This window comes from Myotis nattereri, assembly GCF_964212035.1.
Source record: "Myotis nattereri genome assembly, chromosome: 7".
Classification (NCBI taxonomy): Eukaryota; Metazoa; Chordata; class Mammalia; order Chiroptera; family Vespertilionidae; genus Myotis; species Myotis nattereri.
Genome location: NC_138082.1, coordinates 13,748,077 through 13,761,483, shown reverse-complemented (window position 1 = coordinate 13,761,483; position 13,407 = coordinate 13,748,077). Strand labels below are relative to the sequence as shown.

Sequence of the window (13,407 nt, the reverse complement as noted above, 5' to 3'; positions counted from 1 at the left end):
TAGAAAGGCTAGGTAACTTGCCCAAGTCTAAATAGCTGGTATTAGCAGATCTGTCACACCCTGGACACGACTCCCCCACCATTCTTCCCCACTATGTGGCAAAGGAGTTCATAACTGAAGACAAAGACTATCTGACATTCTAAACAGCTTAGTGCACATCATGTTTACCCCACAAGTAAATGCCTCTACTGCATCATTAAAATGCCAATTTCCTGAAATAACAGCATGTCTGTGTAGAAACACTAGTTATCACATGGGGACAAAAAAGTTTCGACTGGGTGTTAGTAAAAAAAAAAATCAGAGGGTAAACTAACCAGCTCTTTCTTATTCAATTCACCTTGTTTTAAAGATCTATTCATCAGGCTGCAGAAACCTATATTAGAGAATATTTTTTCAAACAAAAGAAAAGTTTTTCTTGACTAGTCTAATGTCTGATAATTTGGAAACACCAAACGTGAACACTCTTCTTCAGAAAACAAGGAAGATGGGGAATCTGATAGAGGAAAAAGAAAGTTTAGGAAGATCAACAAGGAAAGGTAAGCAGGTAAGCAAAGTATTGTAGAAAGGTCAACATTTTAAATAAGATTATTTATCTGAAGTGCTCATTTAGGGGGGGGGGGGGAAAGGAGACAAGAAAAACCAAACAGTTGTGGAAGAAGGCCAGAGCGGTGTGGGTATGGTTGTGTAGCCATGGTGTAATCAGTTCACAGGTCCTTGTCATTGACGGAAAAGGTGTCTAAAATGGAGAGAAACGAGAGAAACTTCCCTTTTCAACCCATAGATGTGGTGTGATAAGAGAGCAAGGAACCGGAAATCTACAGACCCAGGTCTGGTCATTCTGGTCATGCCAATAATTCCCGGAACCTGGACAAATGGACCTGGCCTCTTTGGACCTAGTTTTCTCACCTAGAACACATAAATAATGATCATCTAATAATTAAATGTGTATTATTGCTGTGAGGATGTTGTATGATTATAGGTATAAAACTATTCAGGTTCACTGCAAAAGAAATACAACCTATTGTTATTACCAGCATATTGCAGAATGAGTTGCAAGCTGATCTAATGCATTCACTGAGCTGAAAAAGGAAAGAGCAAGGAGACATGAGGATGGGCAGCTCTAGTGTTGATTCTTTTATATTATGAATGTTGTTAATGGAGCCATCTGCAATACAACTATTAAGTTTGGGAGTATATGGTATTAGCAGGCCTGTTTACAATTAAAAGATAGTATAAACCACCCAATTAAGTGATCCGGGCTACCACCAGATAGAGCAAATTCTTGAATATCCACACCAAGGGAACGGAAGCACTGGAGCAGAGACTGGGATTCAGCAGATGCTCAAAAATCAATGTCTTCGTGGCTCTGGCATGTTTTTTATGAAATGCCTCTAGGCATGCTTAGATTTGACTTCTAAAATTAATCTTCAGTCCACTGAGGGCAGAAGGGGGTGGTCCAGAAGTTTATGATTATCTTGTGCCTACTAGATAATCTCTCAGGATTAAAAACGTGCCAGGATGACCCCTTCAAGTGGACCCTGTCATGCAGATAAGAAAGAGGTGGATGTCCCCAGCATATGACCATAGATCCAAGCTAAAGAGCAGTGCAGTCACTGGTCATAGGGCACTATTTACAATTCTGTTCATTGGTTTGCTTGAACTTAACTCTCTGTAATTAGTGTCTATTGACAGAGGAGATTATTTTAATTTATTTTAATTATTTTATTTTAATTTCCTTTTCATTTCTAAACAAAAAGCTTGCAGAGCGATCAGCATTAAGGTAGAGCTTGTTAACAAATAAATGTATTTCACAATAAAATGGAAAGTAGTGCCCTAATCCATTAACTTATAATTTCCCAGATGAAGAAAGTAGCCTCTTGTCTACTCTTCAGCCAGAGAAGACACCTATATAACAGAACCTTCTTTGGAACATCAAGCCAATCCACAGGTTTGGCTCTGTCCCAGACGAGTGCCCAGAGATGGGAAATGCACCTCTCACGTTCCTCTATAAATAGCAAACATTTTATCCTAATTTGTTATGAATGAACATGATTGATTTAACAGCTCATTATTCTGAGTAAAATATGATAACTGGGTCTATTCTTTTATAGTGGAGTTCCTCGCATTAGACTTGATTAAAATTGTCCTTAATTTATATAAATTCTAAATACAAAGACTCCTTTGTAAAAACTGCAAAAATCACATGCTCAGTGGATGTGAATGAGTGAATTATGTGAATCAATGAGTCTTTCATAAGGTTAAAGGGTACCCACGTCACTTGTGAATTAAGTACTTTGTGCGAATAAAGCCTTATGATTATGTACATTTTTGAGAGGAAAAAAATATTTTCATTCAGCAAACATATACTAGGAGCAATTAATTACCCAGGTCTTAAAGATGGAGACGACAAGATCTTCTGAAGCAGGAATTTAACCGTATTTTAATCCTAAAACAAAAGCCTGCGAACATATTACTGACAGGTTAGGCTGTTACTACTGATCACAAGGGACTCCCATAACTAGTCCTAGAGTGTGGACAGAAATGAATGGGATCATCCAGACAAAACTGCCTCCTGCCAGGCACTGACCTTTGGGTAAACAGGCCTGGGAAAGTGCTGAAAGGAGAACAATGTGTAGTATCCGGAGGGGAGCGGCAGCTTTTCCAGAGCGCTTCAGTCTCTCCTTCGCTCCACAAGTAAAATGCATCTAGCTGACATTATGCTTGTTGCGTGAGGATAAAGGGAGTCACATGAGAAGTAAGTGTTCCACGAAGATTAATCTGTCAGCAGTGGGACTGATGAACTGACAGCGAGGGAGAAACAACAGGCGATGACAAGAACACAATACAGAGAGAGAAGGAGGGATGGATTCAAGGGAGAAACGTCAAGGCTTAATAAGTGACTATTTATAGGAAGAAGATGAAGGCGAGAAAAGAGTCAAAGATGACTCGGAAGGTTCACTCTCAGAGGGCTAGGAAAGCAGCGGTACCGCTGACAAAAAGACGCAAGGCAGGAAGGACAGCTCTCATCCTGTCTGACTCCTTCAGAAGAGTGATGCCCCCAACCCTGGGCAATGCCAACAGGCAAGTGAGCGCTCCTGGGTTGCTTTCTGACTGGCTGTCGAGAGGACAGTGGCCTGATCTGTTAAGAAAAACAAAAACTGAGAATGAGTAAAGACAGAATGACACGAGTTGTTATATAGTCAGCCGGAATAAGTCAACCCATGAGCCGAGAGCAGAAAACGTTGTGTAGGGATACAACGCTGAAGCAAGACTTTCAACAGCACAGCTCAGCCTCGGACTGTTGGGTAGCAGGGAGGCAAGCAAATCAATCCAGGCTGAGATGATCACAAATGGTCCAGACTCTAGAGAGAGAAGAATCAAAGACCAGGGTCCAAACTCAAACACTTCCAGAGACCAGGCAAGTAACAAAAATGAAGAAGGGTTGCCGAAACCGGTTTGGCTCAGTGGATGGAGCATCAGCCTGTGGACTGAAGGGTCCCAGGTTCGATTCCGGTCAAGGGCATGTACCTTGGTTGCGGGCATGTCCCCAGTGGGAGGTGTGCAGGAGGCAGCTGATTGATGTTTCTCTCTCATCGATGTTTCTAACTCTCTATCTCTCTCCCTTCCTCTCTGTAAAAAATCAATAAAATATATTTTTTTAAAAAAAATGAAGAAGGGTGTTAGGTAACAAGGAGTGGAGGGGACTGAAGAAATGGCTCATGCTCACCCTCATCTAAAAGGAGGGACAGTCGATATGTTACTTCCACCCAAGATCATAGGCCCACTCTTCTGACTTTTCAAGAGAAATCATCCCACCCACAATCTCTACCATATATACTCTCTCATCTTCTTCTTCGAGCACTTGTCAATACCTGAAATCTTTGTGTTGTTGCTGCTCTTATTGTGTTTATGGTCTGTCTCCTCCCACTAGAAGATCAATTCCCTGAGGAGCCACAGAATTGGCCATAAATCGATGCTCAATCAACAATGGGCTTACCCCCTGACTTCTCAGGACTTAACCATTTGATAGGGAATAAATCGAAACCCCTCATCTCTTACAGCCTTCACAACATTTCACATTCATTACCTGCCACTCCCAACTCTACAGCATGAGTTCTGCCAAGACAGGACCTGTGTTCAAATCCTGACTGATACTTACTGGCTGTTTGTCCTTTTGAAGACACTAACTATGAGTCTCAACAGTTACATCTATAAACATGTACATTATTGGGTTTCCAGAGAAATTGGTTTTCTTTAATTGACTACAAATGTAACATTAATGCCCAATTCTTTTACATTTCCCACTCTTAGGTTTTTCCTTCTCACGTTCACCACACCAAATTCCTTACCACCTCCCAGCCTGCCGGAGCCCTTGCCTCTGACTCTGTGGGCCCCTCTCCCAAAAACTGACCTCCTAATGGCTAGTTAGAACCAACTCAATTGTTTCTTCCTCTGTGAGTCTTTCTTTGACTTCCCTAGGTGCCTACAATCTTTGGTTCTTGCAACTAGCTACTGCACTGACATGAACCATGCAGCACCAGCTGCCTTTTCCTGATGCCCACCAAGTTATGAGCAAAGGCAGGGACTAAGTGTTCCTTTTCATCACTTTTACCAGAGTCCAGCATGGTGCTTGATTCATAAATGTTTGCTGACCCAAACAGAACTTAACCGTTGACAGGTACAAATCAAATTTACTAGGTACTATGTGAGTGGACACCTCTTGATCCAGTGTTGCTCCAACACTGAGAAGTAACCCATAGCAATGACAACAGCTACCACATGGTCAGCTCTTGATTAGCCACATTAATTGGTGGTGGTGTCAGTGAAAGGGATAATCTAAGAACTGTTAAGGTGTGATTTATGCAGTGCTAAACACACACATACATACACACACACACAAAATTATCTCTCCTACTGATCAGTCAAATGCTTAACAGCAACTTGAGGCCCTTTTGAAGGTCAATTTGATTATAACATAAAATTGCACAGAAAGCACTGCACTCTTTCTAACATATGAGTGTTTAATCATCAATGCATTCAACAGATATTTACTGACAACCTACTATATGCCAGGCATTACAAGTAAAATCACTACAAGCCTGAATTCTATAGATTGCAATTTTCTCCTAGATGCTCAGGAAGACCTAGAAAATTTCGGAAGGCTATTGAAGCCAAAACAAAACTTTATATTGTCCTGTAACATAATACTAGTAGTTGCCATTCTACCAATTCTGAGAAAGGACTCCGTGTGTCTTTCTGCTGTCCCACACCGAGAACAAGGGGGCAGCTGGCTTCTGCATGGTCCAGAATGTGGAGCTGGCCTTGTCCTGAAGTAAAGTAGCAAGTAATGATGATCATCATGATCTAAATTAATTCAAACATCTCTCTTCTCTCTCTTCAGCCTGGAGTGTTAGGGAGTAGGGGTGCTGAGAAAACAAGTTTTGTTTTCCTGAGCTGCTGCATAAGCATTTTACAGTATGACAACTCTGCTCACACCCAACGTCTGAACATTTAGATAAAGACTTTAGGATTCCCGCCATAAGTTCCCACTTTGCTTTTACACCTTTTAAAATAGTTGCTTAGAATTAAGCCTGAGAAAAGTTAGTAGCCTCAGTCCAACCACTTGAGTGATAGGGGCTGGCCACCCTGCTCTGTGTCTCCTGATGGCTCGGGACCTGGGATATGACCCAGGATGGAGGACTGCCCTTCCCCCAGCTCACTGCCTCCCCAATCCCATTCCTGCTTTGGGGATCTGTGATACATCTTTGACTACTGCCTGTGTGTGAGTGTACTAAAACTGAAACTTCAATCAAAAATACCCTGTGGGTTTCACTTCCCCAAAGTGGGAGCTCAGAGGCCGAGGGAACTACCAGCCTACCAGGTGTGGATGGCTTGTGCCCTCTCTTTCGGTAGGACATTGTCTACATATTCTTAAATTCAAAACACCAGCTCTGTCTCTGCAACACAGCAGATTAAGTAACAAAAGACTGAGCATAAACAGGCCAACTAGAGTCAAAAGAGATGCCATTCATCGTCCCCAGACCCTGTGTTATGTATGCACAGTGTACCTCATGAATCCCTTCTTACGTGGAAGAGAAAAGAATCCTAAGACAGTAGGATATAGGGCCAATAATTTTTGACTAAAGGAAAGTTTCAGGAAAGGTTTGAACAGGAGAAGAATATACCACCCCTGTCTCCCTCTATGTAGCAGGAAGAGGAGGGTGACTACAATTTTGAGAAACTTTTATCAGTGGAGAAGGCAGAGACTTAAATCTGCATAACAACCTTAACCTTGTTTATTGTGCTTTCCCTGTACCCTCCCACAACTGGTTCCCCACCTCCAAGATCTTGTCTTTAGCAGGAGATGTTCTTTAAGGTGATGGCTTGGGCCGTTTTCAAGAGTTAGTCAGTTTTCCTGAGCCTCTCCTATGTAACGTGCTTTAAATTTCTGTTTGTTGTTCTCCTGTTAACCTTACTTTTAACACAGTGTGTGTCTCAGACAAGTACCTAGTAGGGTAGAGAAAAAAATTATTTTTCTTCCCCAACAGATTAATTAACTTTCTTAGGAACAGACCTCAAAAATTTAGCTCAGATTAAATGAATGAGTGAGTGAATCTAAATAGTTTTTCTCTCTTTTGAAATGTATGCTCCATTTTATTCATATATTGCATTGGTGGTTAATAAAATGCTTATGTTTAGTAACCATAAAAATTCCGTTAATGCTCATAAAAGCATCTACAAATGAAGAACACATGTCTTGGTAAAAAAGCAAAACTAAATTCTTCCATTGCAGACCCTAATACTTCTACATGGTAAACTGACATCTTAGCTAGTAAGAGAAATTTACAATAAATCACCAGAAAAGAAAATAAACTATGAAGAAACTTGAATTTGAATAAGCACCAAAAACCAGTAACTACTTAGAACAGAGGTGACCACATTCCCCCTCTGAGATGGACCATCCTGGTTTATGCCTATTGTTCTGGAATAATTATTAAGTGTGCCCTCTTTCATTCTCAAAAATGGAGTACTTTGGATAAATAGGCCATCTATTACCCTATTTGGAGATAAAAAGATTTTGATAGAGCCTAGCCAGTATTGCTCAGTGGTTGAGCACTGACCCATGAACCAGGAGGTCAGGATTCAATTCCCAGACCGGGTACATGCCCGGGTTGTAGGCTCGATCCCCAGTAGGGGGGTGTGCAGGAGGCAGCCAAACAACGATTCTCTCTCATCATTGATATTTCTATCTCTCTCTCCCTTTTTCTTCCTCTCTCTGAAATCAATGAAAACACATTTTTTTAAAGAAAAGAAAAAGATTCTGATAGAGTAGGCAGTTAGACAGGCATGAGCAGAGCAGGAACAACAGGCCAGATACAAAATGTCACCAGGGAAGGAAGTCCTGGGTACCTAGCAACAGGCAACACTGGAGAAAACAACTATTATAGGCTGGGACCTGACCCTCAGGGTGACTTTTTCTCCCCTAGTATGATGCTAGTCATCCAGTTTAGACTCCCTGAAAGGAGGAAGAAGGGACCAGAGAACAGCCTCATACAACTTGCATACAAGTCCTTGCATGACCACTCCCTTAAACATTAAGCATTAGGACAATGAGGTTCTAATCAGCATCAAATAATCTTAGGAACACAACCCTTCGTCTATTGACCACAGAAACAGAGTTTTGGTCAAACTAGAGATAATATCTAGGCCTCAACTGTGTTTTAGCTCCAAGCCCAGAAGAACAGCAAAACCAGACCAAGCAACACCATGGCTGGCTGGCATCAGGACCAGATACAATGACTAATGGCCCTCTACCCTCGTGTCCACCAATCAGTAGATATCATGACCCTAGTGTCCACCAATCCGTAGAAACCACGACCCTGAAAGGACACAATTGGAAGGCTAATAAACATTCTATTGAGATCCTCCGGAGACCTCACCTAAAATCTTCACCTTTGCAAAACAAATAAAAATTCTAAAGATGAGGAGCACAGGGTGCGCTTGTGTGCTCTTTCTCTCTTTTTCACACACAAACACACACACACACACACACACACACATGTCCACACTTTCTTTCTCAGGCAGGTACCTTTGCTTTCTTTCTACCAAGTTCAAAGGGCCCTTCTTTTGCCTCTGTAACTTGTTTCCTAAGTCCATACAGCCCAGCTGGCTCCCTTCTTCAACCTCTGTGACTTTCTAAATAAACTTTCTCTTGCATCAGCGTTCTTTGCTCTGAATTCTTTCTTAGCCAAACTCAAGAACCGAGGTTTAACTCTAATATTTGCCATTAACAATTCCACAAGGAAAACCTTAAGGTATTCAAAAACACTGGTAATATAGAGGTGTTTTGTATTTGCTTTGTACCATCTCCTCTTGAACTCACCGATTTTGAAAGAGTTAAACATTTTAACTTTCACAGCTGCAAAGTAATAAGGCCGGATCAACACTGAATATTTATGAAATAAATACAGAGCTCTGCCTGGCAACCTATATCTAGGACTTTACCTCTCCACCTCTACCCCCAACTATGAGAACCCAGGAGCACAGCACAGTGAGTCAGCATTTCTCAGACATTCATTAAAATGTGCTTGAGTGCAGTGAAATCAGGGAAGAAAAAAAGGTACATGCTACAGAGATACTAAAATCAAAACTTATAAAATCAAAAATGGTGAAATTCTGTACTTCTTCTCTTACTGAAGTATTTGTAAAGTAGTGAAACTAACAAGTTCTATCATCACTATTATTAGGCAAGTCACCAAGATATAAGCAGAAAGCATTAGAAACTCTTCTTGTCAACTAATTCTAGAGATGCTTAAAAACAGAAGTAAAAGTAAAATCACAGAACACAAAGGGAAACTTCAGGGAATGTGCCACTTAAGAAGACAGTTTATAACTGTATAGGAGCACTTTTCAGAATGTTGCTCATCTCATTTTTGTGTCTCCTGGAAAACATATTATGTCTTATTCCTCCTGGTACCCTTTACCTCTTATCTCTGAATCTATGGCATAGCACCTTGCACATAGAAACATTCAACAAATGTTTATTGAATTAAACTAATTTTAAAAAAAGAAGAAAAGTACTTTCAAATATAATTTGTCTGTAAACATCTTTTTAAGATTAAAGAAGCCCAACTATCCTGGGGAATAAAAGTGGAGAGGTAGAACCATTCCAACAGCAAGTATGAGTTGCACAGTGAAAAATCTATTCTTCAACATGAGTGGTGGGTGAAGTTTTAACAAACCTATTATCATAGAAATTCAGACATATTGTAGTCAAACCATGCACTACCAACAAAGCAGCCACACCAGGTTAGACTATAAGACAGGCATTACTCATAGCCTCCAACACCTGCGTTACAAAGAAGTTCCACTGGAATTGCTTTCAAGTCTCAGCTCAGGAGGGTTTGGGCATTCTTTAAAATAGCCTTTGAGGCAGCTTTTATTTCTTCCTCCAATATCTTACGCAAAGACACTGGAGTCTGAAAACTTGCCACTTAACCATAGAAGGTCTCTTTCATTAGGAAAACCATAAAATGGGCCTCAAAGCATTCATGGAGACGGCGCTGGACTCTTCTACTGTAAAGACACCACCCACTCCTATGAACGAGACAAATGGGTAGACGTGATGCAGGAATCAACCCTTTCAGTGACATAGGAGCGGATGGGAAGGGGACTACAAGATCAGAGACCCATTCATCTCAGCTGAGGTGGGTAGCAGCGACTTCATAATCTTGAGAAACAAAATTAACTTCTCCAATAATAACCAGTATGAAGGACGCATTTTCTCAGAAACCTGACTTGTAAAACTTAAATATTCAGGCCTTTTGAATTTTTATATGAGCTGTTTTACAATCTTTGGACAGTTCCCTTCAAAGCCTTACATTTCTAACTCCCCATTTGATAAATAGTTACCATTTCCCTCTATTTTAGAAAACTAATAAAAACCATAATATAAACCACAGATACTTTTCTAAAGTTCTGATGTTTAGACAGTTACTGTTCCTTTCAACTAAACAGAGATAATCCAAAGGAAAGTATTGGACATATCGACTCAATTTTTTGCTCCTGATAAAGAGCAGAGGCACTGATAACCCAATGTGTTAATCTGTTGGGGTCCAAAATATTGTGAACTCAAATAAATAGTATGCAAGGGGAAAAGTCCCTTAAAGTCTTTGGATGTCAAGCGCCTCTACCTTCCCTACCTTCAGGGCCACTCTCTGAACCAACCTGAAAGAAAGTAAAAGCAACCACTTACAGTGAATGCAAGGTAAAGTCTAAAGGATTATACTGACCAAAACTGGTTGCTATATTGCACAAATGGTTTGTTTATAGTCACCATAGTCTTTTTAAATGTCAATGTCTTTACCTACTGAAAATATAAAACAAAGTATTTTTTCCTACTGATTTATTAAAAAGAAAGAGAGAAGTTGCTTAAATTTAAATATTCAATTTCTATGTGAGTCTGTAGCCAAACAGCCTCATCTTACAACCTCCTGTGTCCAGACTGTAAAGCAATTGTCATCATGGGACGGGGAAGGCTGCACCCTTCCATGAAGCCTCACCCTTGTAAGTCAGGATCATAAACACAGTCACTTTACTACTGTTCAGTGTCCAATGCGCCTGAAAGATACAGGGACCACATGTCAGCTGCTACACTTATGAGGCCATTGAGAAAATCCCAATTCCAGTTTAGAGTCAGAGAAGAGAAAGGGCAATCCCCTTCCAGGGCAGCCCAGGTGAATTCCCTCCAGTTTCTGCCCTATAGTGATAGTAACTGATTGCCTAATAAAATGCTTCAGTAAAATGTGTGAAATCAGATTCTGGCAGAACATCAAATCAAAAGTAGCTCCTTGCGGCGGCTACTTTTGCATACCCAGCGCCCTGCCTACCTTGTTATGCTTTTGCTGGTGCCTTGCCTTTGTGTCAAGAACATGGTAAGGGCTTTCAGAGTCTTGGTTGATGTAATAGACCAGTCTTGAAGGCAGTGTTATTTCTTTCTGCGTGGCACTGCTGTGACTGGCGTTACTGCTGCTATTCCATTGCAATGTGTTGTCTTCATCGGCCAGGGCTCCCAATTTTTTTCCTGTAGTTTCATTCCACAGCGGAGCTGGTTGGGGAGAAGGGGGCAGGAGGCACAAACATACACAAACACACACACACACACATATATATATATATATACCCTATAAATTCATAAGTACCACAGTGCATTTTTTCCATTAATGGCAAAAATAAAGTTTCCTATTGATAAGCACGTGAGAAGTGGACACACAGGAAAGCAAGTTATGGCAACAGTGAAGTGGCCTGGATAAGTTTAACAACCAATAAGGCTTATAGAACCATGTGCTGTTGATTTTGCTTTATGTTTTGTATGTATAGTTCTAACCAGTCTCAAATCTAGACTTCTATGTATGGGGAGGTGGGGGGATGGGCTGTGACCCTTCTCTGAGTCCACAGAAGCTCAAAGGGATTCTCACTCGGAGTTTCCCACCTAAGAGCTAAGGATGCTCCTAAGTTAACTCTAGAGCTGAGTTCATGTGAACTGACTCGTTTAACAAAAAGGACAATTCCCTTTTCTTCTAACTTTGAGATGAGCAAAACTCCTTTGCCATAGAGGGATGCAGGCGCTGGCAGCTTTCCAATTCCTTCTCATGCTCCTGCCAAGGCCATCTTTCTGCTTCCACTGATTTCCGATTGTATTGAACATTATATTATCTGAATTGTTCATGATAATGACAAGCATTTTGAGAAATTACAAACCAACGGTTTCTATCTCCAAAGTTTCTCTTCCCCACTTTTAGTCCAGCAGCAGGGAATACACCCAGAGGGGACTTTGAGGAAACAACCCATTACCACTATCGCCATCACACCCTTCCGCATTCCCAGTCAGGCTCCACCACCCAAGAAGCAACTTGCTCCCTCGTTGCATTCCCCAGCCACCGGGCTCCCCTCAGCCAAGGGGCACAGAGGGGCACAGCACCCACTGGATACCTTCCCGTGGAACCGACAGGAATCGGAATGGGTTTTTGGTGAATGCAACGCAAATGAACTTCGAAAAGTGCAGTGGAATAAGTGGGGTCTAAGAATGAGAAAGGTAGAAGGGCAGGCAGGGAGGTGCGGAAAGGCCGAGCCGGGACGTGTCTGGAGCGCACGGACCCGAGCGTCCTTTCTTTCCTTTGCAGGGCCCCGCAGGCCAGGCAATGCAAAGGGCACCGGGGCCATACCCACCGCTGGGTGCAGCAGCCCCCCAGGCTCGGGGCCAGGACGAGGCGGCGAGAGGAGGCAGCAGGAGAAGGACGAGCAGGCGGCAAGGAGGCGCGCGGGCCAGGGCGCGGGCAGGCGCCGGGCCGGCGGGGCCGGGGCCGCCGCCGCGGGGGTCGCTGGAGGCTCGCGGGAAGCTGCAGCCCGCTAGGGGCGGCCGCCGGGAGCTGCTGCCGGGCGGGTTCATGGCTCATAGCTCCGGGGCGCCGCTCGCTATGACCGGGGAGAGCGCCGGACTCGGCTGCGGGGAGGCTGCGGGCGGAGCCGGTCACGCCGGCTCGGCGCGCATGGTGCGGCCGCGGGCAGGGGTCAGGGCTCGGGGCTCGGGGACTAGGGACGAGGCGGTGCCCCCTGCCCTGCTCGTGTCTCAGGCCCGCCCCGAGCCGCCGCTGAAGAGTCTGGGGGGGTCCCAGTGGCTCCGCCAACTTGGAACCTCCCCAGATGCTCCTCCCTCCCCGCGGCGGGCGCGGCCGCTCCGGCGACTGCGGGGGCTGCCGCTGGGGCTGAGGATGCGGAGCCGCGGGAGCGAGCGGCGGGCACGCGCGGCGGGCCTGCTCCCTGCCCTCGGGGGCGCGCCGAGCGAGCGCGGCTTCGGGTCCTGATGCTGGTGCTGATGCTGTTGCCTGGCACGGGACGCACTGCGCATGCTCGGCTGGGCGGGGCGAGGGCGAGGGAAAGAAAAGCAGCGGAGCGATGCAGCAGCCCAACCCGGCCGCCTCCGAGGGGACAGCGGCACCTCTAGCGGTGGGGGCGGGGGCGCTGTCAGCGGGGGGTGAGCCGGAGGGAAGAATGAGGCTTCCAGGCCCGAGGCGAGGATGATCCGCAGAGAAATCGACCTGCCTTCTCCACGACCCCATACCTCTCTAGTCCAACTCCCTCCTCCAAGAAAAACCTAAGACCAAGCATTGCTTTCTTAATCCTTTCTTCATGCCCTTCCTGCAAAGAACTATAAAGGATTGCAGCGGGGATGTAAAATAGAATGCGGCTCCTCGTTCAGCTGGCGCCGCGGGTGCAGCCAGGGCTGGGAAGCACGTTCAGGGGTGGCAGGCTGGTGGCTACTGACGCTGAGCGGCCTCCCCCCGCAGCCAGAGCCCCTCGCAGGGATCCCTGGTGCAAGGAGGAGGGGGGGGGGGCGGGGGAGCGCTC

The 13,407-nt window shown here is 44.2% G+C and overlaps 1 protein-coding gene across 1 annotated transcript in view; it reads right to left on the bottom strand.

Annotated features, from left to right (window-relative positions):
* ADAM23 (ADAM metallopeptidase domain 23) overlaps window positions 1-12,901 on the bottom strand; it is a 156,264-nt gene extending 143,363 nt beyond the window's left edge. Inside the window, exons 1-2 of the mRNA XM_081095733.1 lie at window positions 12,229-12,901; window positions 10,890-11,107 (exon numbers count right to left, since the gene is read on the bottom strand). Of these exons, the coding sequence (XP_080951859.1) occupies window positions 10,890-11,107; window positions 12,229-12,448 (438 nt within the window). The 5' untranslated portion in view covers window positions 12,449-12,901. The remainder of the gene's footprint in view (window positions 1-10,889; window positions 11,108-12,228) is intronic.
* Window positions 12,902-13,407: the final 506 nt, after the last annotated feature.